Source organism: Chiloscyllium punctatum, chromosome 3, assembly GCF_047496795.1.
Source record: "Chiloscyllium punctatum isolate Juve2018m chromosome 3, sChiPun1.3, whole genome shotgun sequence".
Classification (NCBI taxonomy): domain Eukaryota; kingdom Metazoa; phylum Chordata; class Chondrichthyes; order Orectolobiformes; family Hemiscylliidae; genus Chiloscyllium; species Chiloscyllium punctatum.
In genome coordinates this window covers 45,828,371-45,848,100 of record NC_092741.1, presented here as the reverse complement: position 1 = coordinate 45,848,100, position 19,730 = coordinate 45,828,371, and the positions used below count along the sequence as shown (strand labels likewise).

General features: G+C 42.9%; 1 protein-coding gene across 6 annotated transcripts in view; it reads left to right on the top strand.

Moving 5' to 3' along the window:
• The window catches only part of prdm1a (PR domain containing 1a, with ZNF domain), a 100,891-nt gene extending 98,571 nt beyond the window's left edge, over positions 1 to 2,320 (top strand). For all 6 annotated transcript variants that reach the window (XM_072552775.1, XM_072552785.1, XM_072552756.1 and 3 more), the window contains one exon: positions 277 to 2,320. In XM_072552775.1, coding sequence (XP_072408876.1) covers positions 277 to 858 — 582 coding nt within the window. In that variant the 3' untranslated portion in view covers positions 859 to 2,320. The remainder of the gene's footprint in view (positions 1 to 276) is intronic.
• The last annotated feature ends 17,410 nt before the right edge of the window (positions 2,321 to 19,730 follow it).

Sequence of the window (19,730 nt, the reverse complement as noted above, 5' to 3'; positions counted from 1 at the left end):
CCCATATCCCTTGAATGAATGCCTAGGTCATGAACCTCGGTCATACCTGTTCAGGGTATCTCTGGTACTCACTGAATAAAGCTTCTGACCCAATTACAACATAATTATTTATGGTTGTGTACAATACAACAGTCATCCTTGTGCAGCAAGTTTATAAGGTTACCATCCAGAAACTGAATGCAGTCAGGTTTAATCATAAATACTGAGTTTGGTTTATTTGCAGGAAGTTAGTTTGAGAATGAGTCTGCTGAGAATTCTCCTTGTCTCACTATGCAGGTTTGCCATAAACGTTTCAGTAGCACCAGCAACCTGAAGACCCATCTACGGTTACACTCGGGTGAGAAACCTTACCAGTGCAAGCTGTGCCCGGCAAAATTCACACAGTTTGTTCATCTCAAACTGCACAAACGCCTGCACACAAGGGAGCGTCCTCACAAATGTCTGCAGTGCCACAAGACCTATATTCACCACTGCAGTCTGAAGGCGCACCTCAAAGGAAACTGCCCTATTGCCCCGGGTGCTGGGCGATCCCTGGAGGACCTGAACCGCCTAAACGAGGAGATCAACAAGTTTGACATCAGTGACAATGCGGACAAGCTCGATGACTTGGGGCACAGCGATGACATGGAATCAGCGATCGAGAAGCAGATCTTCAGCATGCTCAGGAGAGAGATGGAAGAAGCCAGTCTAAAGAACCCTTTTCAGAGGAACCTGGGCAACAACCTCCTCTCCTCTGGCTGCAACCTGTACGAGAACTTGGAGACTCCAGTCCTGAAAATGTCTCGTGGTAGCCCTCTACCTCTCGTGCCTGTAAAAGTCAAGCAAGAAACAGTTGAACACATCGATCCATGTAACTAGAGAGATGCAAGTTTCTCTGACCTAACGAGATGAGGTGCCTGCAGCATTTGAATGTACATAGATATATCTGCAGGTGCTGCAGGATAGACTTGACTGATTTAACATCAGAGCTGACCCCAAACCCAATTCTCATCCCGACCAACACCTCAAGACAGGGCATCTCTCGATTCAACTCAGGGCATCTTAAAGAAAGTATTTGGCAGAACTATGACATGCTTATTAAAGGAAAAACCTTAAAGACAATCATTTTAAGGAGAATTATTTTTTCAGGAATAGTCAAATAATTTATTACACAATTTACTTTGTTAAACAATACCTAAAAATGATGTTTACAATGACCAAGTTAATCATTGTAATTCAATAATGAAATGTTTTATTTTTATCTTATCTGTTGCCATTCTTTGTAGATACTTTAAACTGCATTTTTATTCTTAAAACTTTAACAAGATCATAATGGGGAAAGAGAAAGGCCCGTCACTTATATTGGAGCATTCTGAAATGGTTTTGCAAAATACTGTTGCAATATGGTGTATTGCCAAAGCAGGAAGTTTTATAGATTTTTAACTCTTGTATCCTGTTGTAAACTTTTATCTCACTTGCTCTCGTATTTTCTCTTTCCTTCCACCTCTCTTTCTGTTTCCTCCTCCTCCTTCCCATCTTTTTCCCTACCTCTCCATCTCTGTCTATCATTATCCCCAAATCTTGTTCCTCAGTTATCTCTGTTTTCACTGAATTGTGAATGAGATTGTAAAGCTGAACAACAGCTACCTCATTGTGTGTCCAGTGCTGCAGGGATCAAACAGAACGTAAACTGGATAGATTTGTTATTTCTTGCTTACTGGTAATGTAGCAGCAATAATTGTGTTTTTTTTAAACCCCCCCCCCCCAACCAAAAGAAAACTCTAAATCAGAGACTATAAATTAAAATCAAAGACGGACTTGTCTTTTTTCCATACAAGAAGTTTCTGGCCAGAGTCCTCGCAGCAGTAAACCAGCGAGTTTGGGCGAGATGTGAGGAACTGAACTGACCTAATTTGTTTTTGTGTTGACTGGTTTAATGCAAACCAAAGCATCACTACTCTTATCACTGGATACACTTTATTCCTTTTTAACTGTAATGCTTCTGTGTTGTGTTTGGTTTTGATTTTTAACCGAGAACTCTGTGCTTTGGTTGCACGGTACCTCGTGTTGTCTGGACTCTGCTGTGGACTCAGTTCCAGTGAATGTAGCAGAAACCTGTCTGGAAAGTTTGCTGACAGTGGGGTTAATTTTTTTAAAAATTTGTTTGCATTTTATATTAATTTAAATTTCTTCTTTGACCAAAGCGACAAGGTGTTTTGGAGCCTTTTGAGCTTTTGCTTATTTCTGTTAGAAAACTTCATTCTGTGTTTACATTCTGATTTACAATGTTATTTATGTGCAACATGTCAAAGTGTAAATTAAAATATAAATGCTCACTTAACTCAAGTGATGATTCTAACTGACTCTTAAGAAAACATTTTTAAGAAATTCACTGCTCCAGCTTGTCATCGATGTTCCTTTGGGATTCAGATCTCCCACTCTCCAGATCATTAATTTTGTGGTTGTCCCTGCAGATGAGGCACATTTCAAATACATGGTTCTATAACTCTACTGTGATTGGGAGAGGTGATTCTGAGGTAATTTTATATTCTGGGCTTTTGGTTGACTCTTCAAATTTATGATGACTCTTGTACCTCTTAATATTCTGCCCTTTGTCAACAATTGACCTGCAATGTAAATTGCCAGCACTGCAGGACTCTGTGAGGCATATCAGTTACAATATCAACTCAGGTCTCTTTTCTTGAAGATGCTGGATTTGTGCATGCCTTTGGTCCTGCACTGTGGTGCCACAATAAATTCCTCTATTCAGTCTCACATCAGACCTGCCATGCATATTGACTATCCTTTACTGTTTACATGTTCTCAAAGACTTTAACTGGTCCCTTACCGGTTACTCACTAATAGGATAGTCAGCATTGATTAGATTAGATTACTTACAGTGTGGAAACAGGCCCTTCGGCCCAACAAGTCCACAATGCCCCGCCTAAGCGCAACCCACCCATACCCCTACATCTACCCCTTACCTAACGCTACGGGCAATTTAGCATGGCCAATTCACCTGACCTGCACATCTTTGGAGACCACCAAACCCGGACACCCATGTGTTGTGTGTTGGGAGATGTCAAAGAAGAGTTGGTGGGGGGTGAGATAGGAAGTGAGTTTTAAAAGAGGCCAGATGAGGTGTCTCTGCTGAGGCAAGGCTTCTGCAAATAGGGAAAGGACAAAGCACAGGATCCTGCTATTGCCAGACTGAGGTAAGTGGACAAAGAGTCAAATATTGGATGTAAAACCAGCTGGTAAACTACAGGTTTACAGTATCCTGAGCAGCTAAAGTCCCAGAGGATGAAATATAAAGCTAATGTCTGGCCACCCTACTTATTACAAACTTTTTTTTGCACACTCTCTTCGCCTCTCTCATTTCCATTCTCAGTCTAGCCACGTTCTGCTTGGTTCTCCACCAGATTTTCAACCTGATCTTTATCATACTCTCCTTCCCACAATAGCCAAGTTCTATATTATGATTCACCAGCTCCTTCTGAATGTTTAGCTCTTGGGTGGCATTTCCTGAGGTATTCTTCATGTCCTGGATGGTGCTCATAAACATAACGAAACATAGAAAATAGAAGCAACAGTGGGCCATTCAGCCCTTCAAGCATGCTCCACCATTAAATATGATCATGGCTGATCATTCAACTCAGTTCCCTATTTCTACTTTTCCCCTTTATACTTTGATACATTTAGCCCTAAGAACAATAACTAACTCCTTCTTGAAAACATTAAACCGTTTGGCCGTAGCCTTTTTCTATAGAGAATTCCACTCTCAGGGTGAAGAAATCTTTCCTTATCTCAGTCCCACGCCCTTATATTGTGACCCCTGGTTTTAGACTCCACAATGATCAGGACATCCATACTACATTTTTGTAAGATCCCTCCTCATTGTTCTAAACTGCAGTGAGGACAGTCCTAATCAATCCATTCTCTCTTCAGACTGATCTACCACAGGGATAGAGGTGGTGGCAGGTGCACATGGGAATTTTCCTGGCTGAGATCAGTGAACTTAGCCAAGTATGTGATAGCAAGTCCATTTTGCTTTTAAATCTCTGATCACAGAACTTTGAAAAGTTCCTTATATAAATGAGCAAGTTACTGTGCAATAAGCTGGGTACCTGCTTGAACCTCTTCCCCCATACAGGACAACGGACCATTTTCTCTCTGGTGTGAATTTGCTTGTGATCACGTGACCCCTGAACACAGTCCTGCATGGAGAGCACCTGAATGGTCCCTTGTCAGTGTGATCACACATTATGTTGACGGCACGTTAACTTCGTAGAACTTGCAGACTACATCCTCCAGTCAAACATTTATAGCTCTTTTGTCAAACAGAACATTGTGGTGGTTCCACAGATTTTCAATCAATAAGGAAATCAGGGGTTATGGGGTTAAGGTGGGAGAGCTGAGTTGAAGATGATCAGGTCAACCATGATCTCTTTTAAGGGTGGAGCAGGGTCAATGGGCTGAATAGCCTACTTCTGATCCTTTGTCCTATGGTCATAAGAATCAATCACAGCATTGAACAGCACAAAAGGAGACCATTAAGCCCATCACAGTTGTGGCTCTCAGTCTCTGAAAAAGCCATCCAATTAAACCTGGAATCTCTTGGTCTTCATACCTCCGTGACACACAAGGCATTGCCTTTGCCCACTAAGCCTTTGGGGGAAGTTTATATCCTCTTTATTTCAGAATAATGTGTCCATTAAACCATAATGAGTGGGTGGAAAGTGGATCTGTGGATGATTGCTCACAGCTATTGATTGCACAAGTCAAATTCCAGCCAGGTCTGGAGTTCCGTTTCTACCTTTACTCCTGAGCTGTATAGATATCCACTCTTTCTATTCTAATTCACTGCTCCAGGCTGTCATGGATGTTCCTTTGGGATCTCCCACTCTCAAGATCATTAATTTTGTGGTTGCCCCTGTAGATGAGGCACATTTCAAACACATGGTTCTGCTGCCAACCTCTCCGAGCTCTGTCTGTCATGAGGGATGGGCGTAAAAGAGCTCATGGAATGATTTCCAGAAGAGTAAAGGAATTCTGCCTGGTGCCCTGGCCACTGTTTATCCCTCAGCCAAAATCATTACAAAAATATTATCGGATCATGAATAGCAACTCACATAGTATTGAGATCTGTTGGTGATATGAAAATTGGGACCGAGGAAGATAGTGATAGACTTCAAGGGGATACAGTCAGATTAATGGAGTAGATGGAAACAGGGGAGGTAAAATGTTATGCCTAAAAAGTGTGAAGTGGTAGATTTTGGAAGAAGAATCATGTGTTTGGTACACATTGAAAGGATGCAAAAAGAGACCTGGGGTGTTCATGCGCAAAGCTCTGAAGTGAAGATTTTTTAATAAAGGTAGCTACTAAAGCAAATGCACTCCTGTGTTGTATAAACTGAAGCATAAAGTACAAACCTAGGAGGTTGATAAAAACAATAGTGTGGCCTTCAGCTGAGAGGTGTCCAGTTCTGAACACTACACTCTGTAAAAGATATGAAGGAGATGGGGAAGATACAGAAAAGAAAGATATAATAAAGAAACACTGCATTCAATTCTGGTTTCCCTGATATAAGAAAGATGTTGTTAAAATTAAAAGGGTTCAGAAAAGACTTACAAGGAAGTTGCCAGGATTGGAGTGTTTGAGGTAGAGGGAGAGGCTGAACAGGCTGGGGCTGTTTTCTCTCGAGTGTCGGAGGCTGAGGGGTGACCTTATAGAGATTTATTAAATCATGAGGGACATGGATAGGATAAATAGCCAAGGTTTTTTTTCCCAGGGTAGGGGAGTCCAGAACGATGAGTATAGGTTTAAGTGAGGAGGGACAGATTTAAAAGGGACCTAAGGGGCAATGTTTTAATGCAGAGTGCACATGGAATGAGCTGCCAGATGAAGTGGTGGAGGCTGGTACATTTAAAAGGCATTGGAATGGGTACATGAATAGATTTAGAGGGATATGGGTCAAATGCTGGCAAACGGAACTAGATTAGTTGAAAATACCTGGTCGGCTTACACAAGTTGAAGACTGAAGGTCTATTTCTATGCTGTTCGACTCTAAGAGAAATTTTGTCCAGTGGCTGAAGGGCTGATCACAGATGAGGACACTAAGAAAAGAATGAGGCAAAATGAGAAAAAAATGCTTTACACAGCATTTGGTTAGGATTTGGAAGGCTGCCTGATAGGAAACAGAATCAATAGCAGTTTTCAATACTAAATTGTAAAAACACTTGGAAAAATAATTGCCAGGATGCAGGGATAAAGCAGGGGAGGGAATGAACCCAGATTGCTTTTAAAAACAGCCAGCATGGATTCAATGAGCCAAATAGTATTCAACATTATATTATTCAATGGTTCAAAGGGTATATCCTTGCTGCTCGATAGAGCTTGTCCTCTAAATTGCTTTATGATAACCTGATGTTATAAAATGTTCTGATGTTATAAACTGAGTTATAGAAATGCAAGTCTTCCTTAATACCCTTCAATCAACTTTTCTAGTGCTGGCTGAATGACTGGACTAGCAGGTATAACATCTAAAATCTGTAATGTCGCTGAAATATGTGTAAGTCAGTAGGTGTGTAAATATGTGTTAAAATAATCCACTAGTGAGAAATATGGGATGACGTTTTCCAGTAGCTGCTTTATTATTTAGACTTTTGAATACTATTATTATTTGTAATTTCTGAGCTCAGTCATGTGGTAACTTTCTCGTAGTGCACCTGTAACTCTCCACATGCTCCCCCCATCCCCCAACCCTGATACTGAATCTCCATTGCACCCTGAAAGTTTTCCAACTGTTGCACATTTGCTTAAAACAGCTTAGGGAGCAAACTGTGACAAACGCATCATGGTTTTAAAGGAAGAGTCTCTAAGCTGAAAGGAAAATTGAAAGAGCATCTGTGCTGCATTTTTCTGATGCCAGCTGGTTACACATTCTGTGCTTGGCAGCCCTTTGTAAGCAACAGACACCAGTGCATTTTGCTTCATGTAATGGGTTCTAATGAGCATGGCTACATTGTGTAAAGGAGCAAAGCTCTCGTTCCCCCTTCCAGGCAAAGCCACTGCAATAAATATCTGTTGCTCCTAGTCTTGATGGTCAGCCTCTCCTGACAGTGGGGATATGGATCCACTGGTCTCCACAGCTTCCTTGCTATCCAGAACTAGTTCAGGCAGCTGGACTTGAGTTGATGACCACACACAGTCAGAGAATCTCAGCCTTGTGTGCTGGGTGATAGCAAATCGATGGCCTGTTTCACACTGACCCTGCCCAAACATATTGCTCTGTAGAGGTTACAATGCTCAAAAAGGGTGTTCTCCTCATGGCAACATAATACAACAAAGGAGTTCCGTCATGCTCACGTGGGTGAAAGCAAGAGATGGTGTAAAGGTGGGAGAGGATGTAAGGTACATCAAGCAAATCATGGGCTGAACGTACAGCCACCCCCCCAACACCCCCACCCCTCCCCGCCTGGTTTGTGAAGTTGGTGATGCAATAAAATGGGTGGCTGACCCACTGCCTTCCTCCTCACACCTCACCTACTCAGCCCTATAATATGGCAGTGATTGGTACGTGATTGGGCAGGTTGCCCACTCATGGACTTATTGAGACGCTTAAATAACCTCTTTATGTTCACTAACGAGTTTCATTTCATTATGTTACATGTGAAGGTGGGTAACCCAGCAGCTTACTTTGCATAGGATGCTACCAGGCAAGATTTTTGTCTATTCGTTTCTGGGATGTGCCCATCCCTCCTTGCCCAGGAGAAGGTGGTGCCAGCTGCCTTCTTGAACTTCTGCAGTGCTGGCAGGATGAGGAACATCCACAATGTGGTTTGGAAGGTTGTTGCAGGATTTTAACCCAGTGACAGTAAAGGAATAGTGATATCATTCCAAGTCTTTGCCTCTTTAGGTGCTCTCAATACACATCAGAAGCACCCTACCTCAAGGTTAGGTTTCCCCTTGATGCCTCCCATCCTCCCACCCTATCAAATCAGAGCCCATCCCTCTCCACCACCCCTGGCTGGACCCATCCAAAATATTATACTTGCCTCAATGTGGGTCCCATCGCACTACCTCTCTGGGACTCCCTGTAGTTCCAGCAGTAGCCAGTATTTACTGGATAACCCTAGCCCTAACTTATTCCTGCTCCAAATCACTCCTTTCCAATTAAGGCTGCTCCCAGCATTTACCGTTGTGGAGCAGCCAACTTCTGAGTTTATGGGCTCAGCACCTATATCTCTATTTGGAGGGCGAAGGGAGCTGGGAGTAAGAGTCCACATTAATCCAGCTCAATAACCTCTCTGCAGAATTGCAGCCAGTATTGGGACTTTCAAAACAATTCTAGGAAAAACCTCACTGCTGGCAGCATGACCATTGATGTCAATAATTTGCCTCAATGAGTTCTTGCCTTCTCAGAGTGGTTGGTGTTTTTGTTTCCCAGACACAATGGGAGTCCACTAACAGAGTTCCTCCCGTAACTTCATGAAGTCTTACTGATCATGAGATCAGTGCACATGAATCTCTCAGACACTGACTAATAGCCACCAGCAAAGCAGGGCCCAAAGCGGGAAGCTTCTCACTGTACGTGACTCAGATACACACTCTGAGCAGCATTTCTGTGACGCTGTAACTTACAGCTGGTCCATGCAGCTCAGGGTGACTCGCCTCCTGTTTACTTTTCCTGTCCCGGAAACACCTGCCTGTCACACAGTGACAATCACGATCAGGAAATAGCAAACGCAAGTTAATATCCTCCCATTCCTTGGTGTTTCAAACTGGAATTCCACTGCACTGACATGCTCACATTGGCTAACCATAAGACCATATGGTATAGGAGCAGAATTAAACCATTCAGCCCATCTGCTGCACCATTCAATCATGGCTCATATGTTTCTCAACCCCATTCTCCTGTGTTCTCCTTGATAATCTTACCAATCAAAAACCTATCCCTATCTTACGTACATTCAATGACTTTTGGTCTCCAAGGCCTTCTATGGCAATGGGTTCCACAGATTAACCACCCTCTGGCAGCAGGAATTCCTCCGTTCTAAAGGGCCTTCCCTTCACTCTGAGGCTGTGCCCTCGGGTGCTAGTCTCTTCTATTGGTGGAGATATCATCTCCACTCCCACTCTATCCAGTACTTTCAGTCAGGTCTATCCCTCATCTTTCTAAACTCTATTGATTAAAGACCGCAGAGTCCTCAACCTCTCTGCATATTACAAGCCCTTCATCTTTGGGATCATTCTTGTAAACGTCCTCTGAACGCCCTCCAAAATTGACATGTTCTTCCTTAGATATAGGGTCCAAAACTGCTTGCAGTATTCCAAATATGGTATGACCACAGATTTATACAGCTTGAGCAATATATTTCTGCTCTTGTATAATAGCCATCTTGAAGTGAATGCCAATATTGTATTTGCCTTCCTAACTGCTAACTACATGCTAATCTTTAGAGAATCCTGAAGTAGGACTCCCAAGGCCCTTTCTGCTTCAGATTTACATAGGGATATAGAATTAGAAGCAGGAGTAAGAAATTCAGCCCTTGGAGCCTGCTCTGCCATTTAGCATGATCATGGCTGATCTTATCTTGGTCTCACCCCCACTTTCCTGCCTACTCCCCAAAGCCCTTTATCCTGCTTTTCATCAGAAACACATTTATTTCTTTCTTCAATCTATTGATTCTGCCTCTGCTGCACTCTGGGGCAGGGAGTTCAGGATTCACAACCCTCTGAGAGAAATACTTTCTCCTCATCTCCGTTTTGAACTTACCCCCTCTCACCCTATACCTACGACCTCTCACTTGAGACTGTACTACAAAGGGGAACATCTGTTCAACATCTGCCGTATCAATCCCCTTCAGCATTTAATATACCTCAATCAGAACACTCATCATTCTGCTGAACTCCAACTATTCAACCCAAGCTATTCAACCGCTCTTTGTACGACATCCCTTTAATTACTGAAGCTTCTTCCATTTAGAAACTAGTCCATGCTTACAGGATGGCACGGTGGCTCAGTGGTTAGCTCTGCAGCCTCACAGCACCAGGGATCTGGGATCAATTATACCCTTGGGTGTCTGTGTGGAGTTTGCACATTCTTCCTATGCCTTCTTCATTTCCGTTGGGTGCTCTGGTTTCTTCCCACAGTCCTAAGATGTACAGGTTAGGTGGATTGGCCAAGGCCTGTAGTGTCCAGTAATGTGTAGGTTATGTGGATTAGCCACGGTAAATTCAGGGTTATGGGCTTGGATGGGATGCAGTTTGGAGGCCCAGTGCATACTCTGTGGGCTAAATGGCTCTTATCTTCATTGTAGGGATTCTATGATTCTCTATTTTTCTTACCAAAGTGCATAACCTCATATTTTCCCACATTGAATTCCATCTGTCACTTCTTTGCCCACTCTCCTAGCCTTTCCAAGTCCTTATGCAGTCTCCCCCCTTCCTCAACACAAACTGCCCCTTCACCTATCTTGGTGTCATCTGCAAACTTAACAAACATGCCCTCTGTTCCTTCATCCAGATCATTAATATGTAACGTGAATCGTTATGGTCCCAACATTGACACTTGCAGAACTCCACCAGTCATCCTGAAAAAGATCACTTTATTCCTACTCTCTGCTTTCTGCCAGTCAACCAATCCTCAATCCATGCCAGTACCTTGGCACTTACATTATTTGGCAGCACCTTGTCAAGAGCCTTCTGGAAATCCAACTAGATCACGTCCACTGGCTCTCCCTTGTCTAACTTGCTTGTTAACTCATCAAAAGATTCTAACAGGTTTGTCAGAATTCTGGGCACCTCCATAGGCCAACCAATAATAAGATTCATGAGCAGCAAAGTAGTCTTAATGCTTCAGGGGAATTGATAGTTCAGCTGTAGTTACAATACACTGCAAACATGAAAGTATGGGCACACTTCCCTTCCACCACTTTCTAGTTGTAATAAAGCAGCCACTGCAGATATAGGTTGCTCATTCACAAACTATCCCATGGCTATCAACTGCTCCCTGCCTTTCCAGACCCTCTGACATGTTGCATTCGACCCCCATAACCAAGGCTGCCTCTACTCTAATAAGCCAAGTACTTTGGAGAGGAAAGGAAGGATGGAGATGAGACAGTAGCGTGCCAGGACAGTGAGGTCAAGGGTAATTTTTTTCAGGACAGGGTGAGGGAGGCAGCTTTAAAAGAGAGACAGGCCACACCTGAAAATACATTGTCATTAAAAATGTCCATTTACATGAAGATCAGGAGGGAAAGCTGGAATAGGCTTCATGAACAAGGTGGACTCAGAGACAGTGTGAGGGGAGATATGAGAAAAGACCAATTTCAGTGCTAGAGTAGGGGTGGATCCTTCAGGGAATGTATAGTCTAGTGGGCCAGTGGAAGGGAGGAATATAACAGGCAGCGGACAGAATGGTCTTGGTCTTTAGTGACAAATGGGTCCATGAGTTGTTCTTGTTGTTGGAGCTGAAATAGTGGGGAAGGGGGTTTAGGAAGAGTGTGAATATTGGGTGATTCTTACATGGAAGAGGCAATCCTGGATTACCTTGCCACACAGCTGCATCCCCTGACCTTAATGTGATGTGGCTGGTCTGGTTGAACATCTTCCTGCTCCTCTGAATGCCCAACCCCAGCACATGGCTCCAGTTGCTCTCCATTCTGGACCATCCCCACAAATGTGTGAAACTCTTATAATGTTGGATGGCACACACTCAACCCCTAATCAAGATGGTGGACATGTATCTTCAGGCAGCCCAATACCTGCTCACTGGTGGAGACATGGCAGTAATTGTAATGTTCCTGTGCCTCTCGATGGTGGTGTGTGAGCCATGTCTTCCCTGTCACCAAGAGCTAGCCACCCATACAGAGTGAAACTGACACCAGATGTACAAATGGCAGCCAGGAAACTTTACAAAACTTGATTTAATCTATCACAATAGTCACAAACAAGTTGACGAAGTGGAAGCCCTCCCTGGTCATAAATGAGCCCAAAATACTGATGGTATCTTAATGGCCACATAGGTATAGTGTACCACACTCTGTCTCTGAGGGAATTGTGATATTGAGGTGAACTTCACAGCCCTCTGGGACCCTCTTTCCCATCCATGAAAAGCCCACCATACCACGATGTGCTCACAACACAGAATACCTGTCCCCCGCATTATGTGGTCATGTTTCTCCAATGGGGAAATTTAACCCATGTTGAGTGTCAAGACTGGAAAGAGCCATAAGTATATTCAGGACGTCAGTCACCAAACACAAACACATGATATCCGCCTGTTCCTTTAGCCAAAGGTCCTCATCCAAAGGGGCACACATTCTGTGGCACTGCTGATCTGAGTGAAAGTCCACTCTTACTGATAAACCCTCAGTGAGAACGGTGCCTTCCTTTGCTTCCGGTCCTTTAACCAATTGCTGTGCATTGGTGCACAATCTCAGGATAAGTGACCAACATTTAAGACCATGAAGAGGGAGAAATACTGATTGCCTCTTGTTTACCTGTTTCTTCTGACCACTGATTCCTCCATGATGCTTTGTAACATTGGGTTCAATGAACTCTCCCCACTCGGGTTTTTCACATCCCTACCGATATTCTGTGGGCATCATTCCTCCTCTGCATTGATTTGTGGATTTACAATCTTTGTCCATTAGATTGTGAGCTTCACTACATCCATTCCTGGGCTATCAGTTCCATTACCCCTCATAGTGGCAGTGTGCAGGCTGTCATTTCCTGATATCACCCTTCTATTAATTTATCATTGATTGTTCACTGCTTATGTTTTAATTGAGTGCCATGGAGCATTTTTGTCTGTTAAAGGTGCCTTGGAAAGGTGAATTGTTGACTTCTCTGGAGGTCTTTATGCTAACTTGCCCCCTTCAGAGTCTTGAAGAGTAAATACATGCCAATTTCTAGTTTATTTTCCCAAAGTATATGACTTTCTTGACAATGAAACAAAAGCATCAAGGAGATTACAGAGAGAAGGAGAAATAGAGAAAGATTAGAGCAGTGGATTTAACATATTGGCTAAAGTAGAGTGAAACATTAGGGCTATGATTAAGAAATAGAGGTGAACTGCTGTTGGAAAAGTTCATGACATTAGCTCCATAAGGATGTTGATAAAAGTCATGTTGATTATTGATGTTAGTGAGAGGATACACAGGAGTGAAGCAATAACACTGCCTCCTGCCAGATCACAGGAGCTGCCAGAACTCTCCTGCAAAGATAAATCTTGTGTTGTAATTATCTCAGCTTGAGTATAAGCATTTGCCCTCACTGTTCAAAGTCTTGTGTCAAAAACTGTGCTAGCAATTATTGATATCCATTCTTTCTGGCAGTTCAAAATGACAAATTGAAAGAGTTTAGATTCCAATTTTGCATATAATTAATGTAGTGTGAAGACTTTTGACATGAATCATTCCTAAATTCAAATAGAGTCATTGAGATATACGGCATGGAAACAGGCCCTTTGGTCCAACTCGTCTATGCCGACCAGATATCCGAAATTAATCTAGTCCCATTTGCCAGCTTTTGCTTCAATCTTTTCCATTTATCAACATTCAGTTGGAACATAAGGGCTACACTGCAGTCAAAAAATGTTTGGGTACCATTTACAAATGAGGGAAATAGTAAAATCATGGTAATATCTATAGATAAATCACCCAGAGGCCTAGACTGATACTCTACGGTTATGGGTTCAATTTATGAATGGCCTAGTCCTTTTCCTATGTTCCTATGATCTGGCCTACATGTGACTCCAGACAGGAAACATTGTGTTTGATTCACAACTGTCCTTTGAATTTACCTAGCAAACCACTCAGGGGTGATCAGGGATTATCAACAAATGCCAGCTTTGCCACTGACTACAAGACATAATAGAATTTAACAAAAGAAATTAGAAATAATAGAAATGTAGAAATATGTTTGTTACTACAGAACAAGCATGTTGCCAGGGTTGGAGGATTTGAGCTACAGGGAGAGGCTGAACAGGCTGGGGCTGTTTTCCCTGAACCATCAGAGGTTGATGGGTGACCTCATAGAGATTTACAAAATCATGAGGGGCATGGATAGCATAAATAGACAAAGTCTTTTCCCTGAGGTGGGGGAGTCCATAACTAGAGGGCATAGGTTTAGGGTGAGAGGGGAAAGATATAAAAGAGACCTAAGGGGCAACTTTTTTCACGCATAGGGTAGTACGTGTATGGAATGAGCTGCCAGAGGAAGTGGTGGAGGCTGGTACAATTGCAACACTTAAAAGGCATTTGGATGGGTATTTGAATAGGAAGGGTTTGGAGGGATATGGTCTGGGTGCTGGCAGGTGGGAGTAGATTGGGTTGGGATATCTGGTCAAAATGGATGGGTTGGACCGAAGGGTCTGATTCCATGCTGTATATCTCTATGACTCTATGATTCTATACTGAACACAATCCACCCTAATATTGATTCTATCACACTATTTTAAAAATGGACATGGGAGTGAGTTACCCCTATCGTGTTAACCAATATTTAGCCCTTAATCAATTTTGCAAAAAAAAAACTATCTGGACATGAACAGCTTGCTGCTGGTGGGTGATTGGGGCCCGTATTCGATGCTGTGTTTCCTACATCACAGCAGCGACTACAATTCAAAAGACACTTCATTAACTGTAAAGTCCTTTGAGCTATCCAGTGGTTGTGAAGACCAAAAATCTGGAATTTTCCATATTTTTTATGTAAAAGTCGACGCTACTTCTTCACAGATAACAGATCAACATTTATGAATCAGTCTGCCAGTTGTTCTGCTCTGCTCCAGACTTTCAGAATTCCTGTAATTCATTGTGCCTTTTATCTTTCTTCATTTAGAGAACAGTTGGGCTTCTGCTGATGACACAGTATGAATTTTGACAGACCTGAATTTTAGCCACTCAGAAGTAGTACCCATGTAATAGTCAACTCCACAAGTTTAACCTTAAAATGTAGTCAGAAAAATTTGACTATTACTTGAGTACATATGGTAAAAACCAATGATCGTGGACCTTTGTGATTGAAGTATACTCAATATGATAAGACAAGCAAGTGTTTATCTTGGAAGGGAGAGTGATTATCAATAACTTCCAAAAGAGCTTTTATTATTAGTGCTGAGTACTGATCCAACTCCCAGCCTAATTGAGTGAACTGATCTCAGTTGATGTGATGGTAACTAATTTTTATCCAGTGGCTCTGTTGGATGAGTCTGGTACCTTGTGTTTATTCTTTCTTGGGATGTGGGCATTGCTGGCAAAGCCAGCATTTATGACCCATCCCAAACTTCCCTTGAGATTAGGTAAGAGTGACCATATTGTTGTGAATTTACCAGGGAAGGATGGCAGATTTCCTTCCTAACAAAAACAGTTGGGAGCCATGGTCAAAGTCGTTTTCCTGCCTATATCAGTTTTCTACATTCACACTCTCCAAATTCGCTCAGTTCCATTTGTAAAATGTTCCTTTTCATAATGACGCTTAACATGCTGTTTGCTTGAGTTCCTTTATTGTGTTTGTTATTCTGGATATATTTTGGGCATTTAGGCTGTCCAGGAAAATGAATAATCTTTGTGACACTCATAAAAGTAGGACCGTAATCTGTCCAAGAAGGGTCATTTAGCAACTATCTTGTTTGGCAGTGCACTACTGCTCATAAAGTTCTCTTGGAATGCGTTGGCATCGATGCTACCTAACAACTAACAGAAGATAGCGCAGAAAGGCAGGAAATTCACCCCTCTTATTACCAGCAATGGCTGCAATAATTTCTCTTGGTTCTGTACTTGTTGGCTTTGGTTTTCCAGCAACACATTTTCAGCTCTAAACGTTATGTCATCATTGGTATTCTTGGTACTTCCTTCAAATCTGTAATAAAGCAACCAGCACGCTTGTGATGTCCTTGTAGATAAGTGAGGACAGGCCGTAATCCTAATGTTTTTAAGAAGGAACACTACAGCACAGGAACAGGCCCTTCGGCCCACCAGGACTGCACTGACTCATGATGCCTGTCTAAATTTAAAAGCCTTTTGCCTCTATGCTGTCTGTATCCCTCTGTTTCCTGATGAGTGGTGCTGGAAGAGCACAGCAGTTCAGGCAGCAGCCAAGGAGCAGTGAAATTGATGTTTCGGGCAAAAGCCCTTCATCAGGAATAAAGGCGGAGAGCCTGAAGCATGGAGAGATAAACTAGAGGAGGGTGGGGGTGGGGAGAAAGTAGCATAGAGTACAATAGGTGAGTGGGGGAGGGGATGAATGTGATAGGTCAGGGAGGAGAGGGTGCAGTGGATAAGTGGAAAAGGAGATAGGCAGGTAGGACAAGTCCTGACAAGTCATGGGGACAGTGCTGAGCTGGAAGTTTGGAACTAGGGTGAGGTGGGGGAAGGGGAAATGAGGAAACTGTTGAAGTCCACATTGATGCCCTGGGGTTGAAGTGTTCCGAGGCGGAAGATGAGGCGTTCTTCCTCCAGGCGTCTGGTGGTGAGGGAGCGGCGGTGAAGGAGGCCCAGGACCTCCATGTCCTCGGCAGAGTGGGAGGGGGAGTTGAAATGTTGGGCCACGGGGTGCTGTGGTTGATTGGTGTGGGTGTCCCGGAGATGTTCCCTAAAGTGCTCTGCTAGGAGGTGCCCAGTCTCCCCAATGTAAAGGAGACCTCATCGGGAGCAACGGATACAATAAATGATATTAGTGGATGTGCAGGTAAAACTTTCATGTATGTGGAAGTCTCCTTTAGGGCCTTGGATAGAGGTGAGGGAGGAGATGTGGGCACAGGTTTCGCAGTTCCTGCAGTGACAAGGGAAGGTACCAGGATGGGAGGGTGGGTTGTAGGGGGGCATGGACCTGACCAGGTAGTCACGGAGGGAACGGTCTTTGCGGAAGGCGGAAAGGGGTGGAGTCTTTTTGGAGGTGGCGGAAATGTCGTCGGATGATTTGGTTTATGCGAAGGTTGGTAGGGTGGAAGGTGAGCACCAGGGGCATTCTGTCCTTGTTACGGTTGGAGGGGTGGGGTTTGAGGGCAGAGGTGCGGGATGTGGACGAGATGCGTTGGAGGGCATCTTTAACCACGTGGGAAGGGAAATTGCGGTCTCTAAAGAAGGAGGCCATCTGGTGTGTTCTGTGGTGGAACTGGTTCTCCTGGGAGCAGATACGGCAGAGGCAGAGGAATTGAGCAGATACGGCAGAGGCGGAGGAAATCCACTAATATCATTTATTGTATCCGTTGTTCCCGATGTGGTCTCCTATACATTGGGGAGACTGGGCGCCTCCTAGCAGAGCACTTTAGGGAACATCTCCAGGACACCCGCACCAATCAACCACACCGCCCTGTGGCCCAACATTTCAACTCCCCCTCCCACTCTGCCGAGGACATGGAGGTCCTGGGCCTCCTTCATCGCCGCTCCCTCACCACCTGATGCCTGGAGGAAGAACGCCTCATCTTCCGCCTCGGAACACTTCAACCCCAGGGCATCAATGTGGACTTCAACAGTTTCCTCATTTCCCCTTCCCCCACCTCACCCTAGTTCCAAACTTCCAGCTCAGCACTGTCCCCATGACTTGTCAGGACTTGTCCTACCTGCCTATCTCCTTTACCACCTATCCACTGCACCCTCTCCTCCCTGACCTATCACCTTCATCCCCTCCCCCACTCATCTATTGTACTCTATGCTACTTTCTCCCCACCCCCACCCTCCTCTAGCTTATCTCTCCACGCTTCAGGCTCTCCGCCTTTATTCCTGATGGAGGGCTTTTGCCGATTTCACTGCTCCTTGCCTGAACTGCTGTGCTCTTCCAGCACCACTAATCCAGAGTCTGGTTTCCAGCATCTGCAGTCATTGCTTTTCCCTCTGTTTCCTGCATATTCATATATCTATAAAGATACCTATTAAATATTGCTATTATATCTGCTTCCACCACTTCGCTGGCAGTACATTCCAGACACTTAGCATCTTCCATATAAAAAACTTGCCTTATACATCTCCTTTAACCTTCCCTCTCTTACATTAAACCTGTGTCCCCTAGTAATGACATTTCTAACCTGGGAAAAAAGACTCCAACTATCATTCTATCCATGCCTCTCATAATTTTGTAAACTTCTATCAGTTTGTCCGTCATCCTTTGTTGTTCAAGTGAAAACAAACCAAGTTTGTTCAATCCCTCCTCACAGTGAATACCCTCCATAGCAGGCAAGCTCCTGGTAAACTCTTTCTGTACCCTCTCTAAAGCCTTCACATCCTTTAGAAGTATGGTGGCCAGAACTGTACACAATATTCCAAACATGACCAACCTAAAGTCCTATAATTTTTGGTGCAGGTATAAAAGTTTAAATTAATTTACTGAATTTTTAGGAAGGGTCAGCTGCCTTTCCAGCTTGCTTCAAATGCTGAAGTTATTTTACTTGTAAAGCTCTTAGTATACTTACCTTGGCACAAATCCAATTTAGGGCATTTACAAGCAGGTGCAGAACTGAATTACATGGTGCATGGTGAAGTAAACAGAGCTAATAAGAACAACTTCTAGTCAGATAAGCTGGGCTGGCGTTATCAAGACCATGCTAAGTCATGTCTGAAGTAGTTGTAGATAATTGTTTGCAAATTCCCCAGCATTTTATGACTAAATAGAAATCTAACTGTGAGTCATCCAACTAAAAGGCTTAATTATCCTTCACTATGATCTAGTACCTGATGCAATGTAGTTAGGCTAACCCATAATGAGATTGCTGAAAATAACCAAAATAATTACATTAAAAGATACACTTGATTCAAAAAGTACTAATAATAAATTAATTTAAGATTTCAATCTATGCTATATTTTAAACCAAGTAACTGGTGCTAGTCGTCACTCTAATATAAAAATAAACAGGAGGCTAAGACCAATGGATTTATTTCTGAGTATAATTAATTTAGTTATTTATTTGGTGATATTGGTCTGGCAACATCTGTAATAAAGGACTGAATAACGAAGACAGTAACGATGTTTTATTTAGTGGATCGTCAATAAATGCTAAATGATGCAGTTTTTGCCTTACATAGTTTTAAGGCCACTAAATTAGTAGCTTATATCACTATTAATTTATATCAGCAAATTACATTGTAAGCTGTACATGTTTAATTATGTGAATCAGAATTAGTGGAAAAGATCTCTACAGGGTTAGACATCAGTCATGATAACTCTTGAGATAGTTCCCTTACTCTCAGCAGAATAATGCTCAGGGAACCAGAAGGAACTCTGACTGGTGACATCACCAGGGGTGGGTGAAGAAGAGGGGTTGTCTCTGGACCAATGGAAATTGAGCAGCTCACCAATCCTAACTCTCAGAAAGGAAATATATTTCAAGATGATTTTATTTAAGATTTATATGCTTGTATTTTTTTCAATGCTTAATATTATTCTTTGGGTAAGGAGAAGTACTTTATTTTACATATAAGGTGTTAATGAAAGCTTTAGGATTATATCATTGAGGGTATACAAGAGACACAGAGTTAGATAGCTGTAGATTTAGAGAAGAGATTACAGAGCACGATCAGTCAGATGGGTGACTGTCTGAAAAACTAAGTAGTTCAGAAGTTTCTTGTGGCTATTTCTCTCTTAAGGAGAAGCTCAGTTTTGGGTACAGTGGAAAAGGATTGTCTCTCAGAGAAAAATAGAAGAGGCAGTCAGATCCTGGGCATTAGGAATGAATCTCATGTCAGGTGGGTTCGACAAAATTAAAAAGAGAAATTGTTATAGGGGACCGTCCTGTCAGGGACACAGAGAG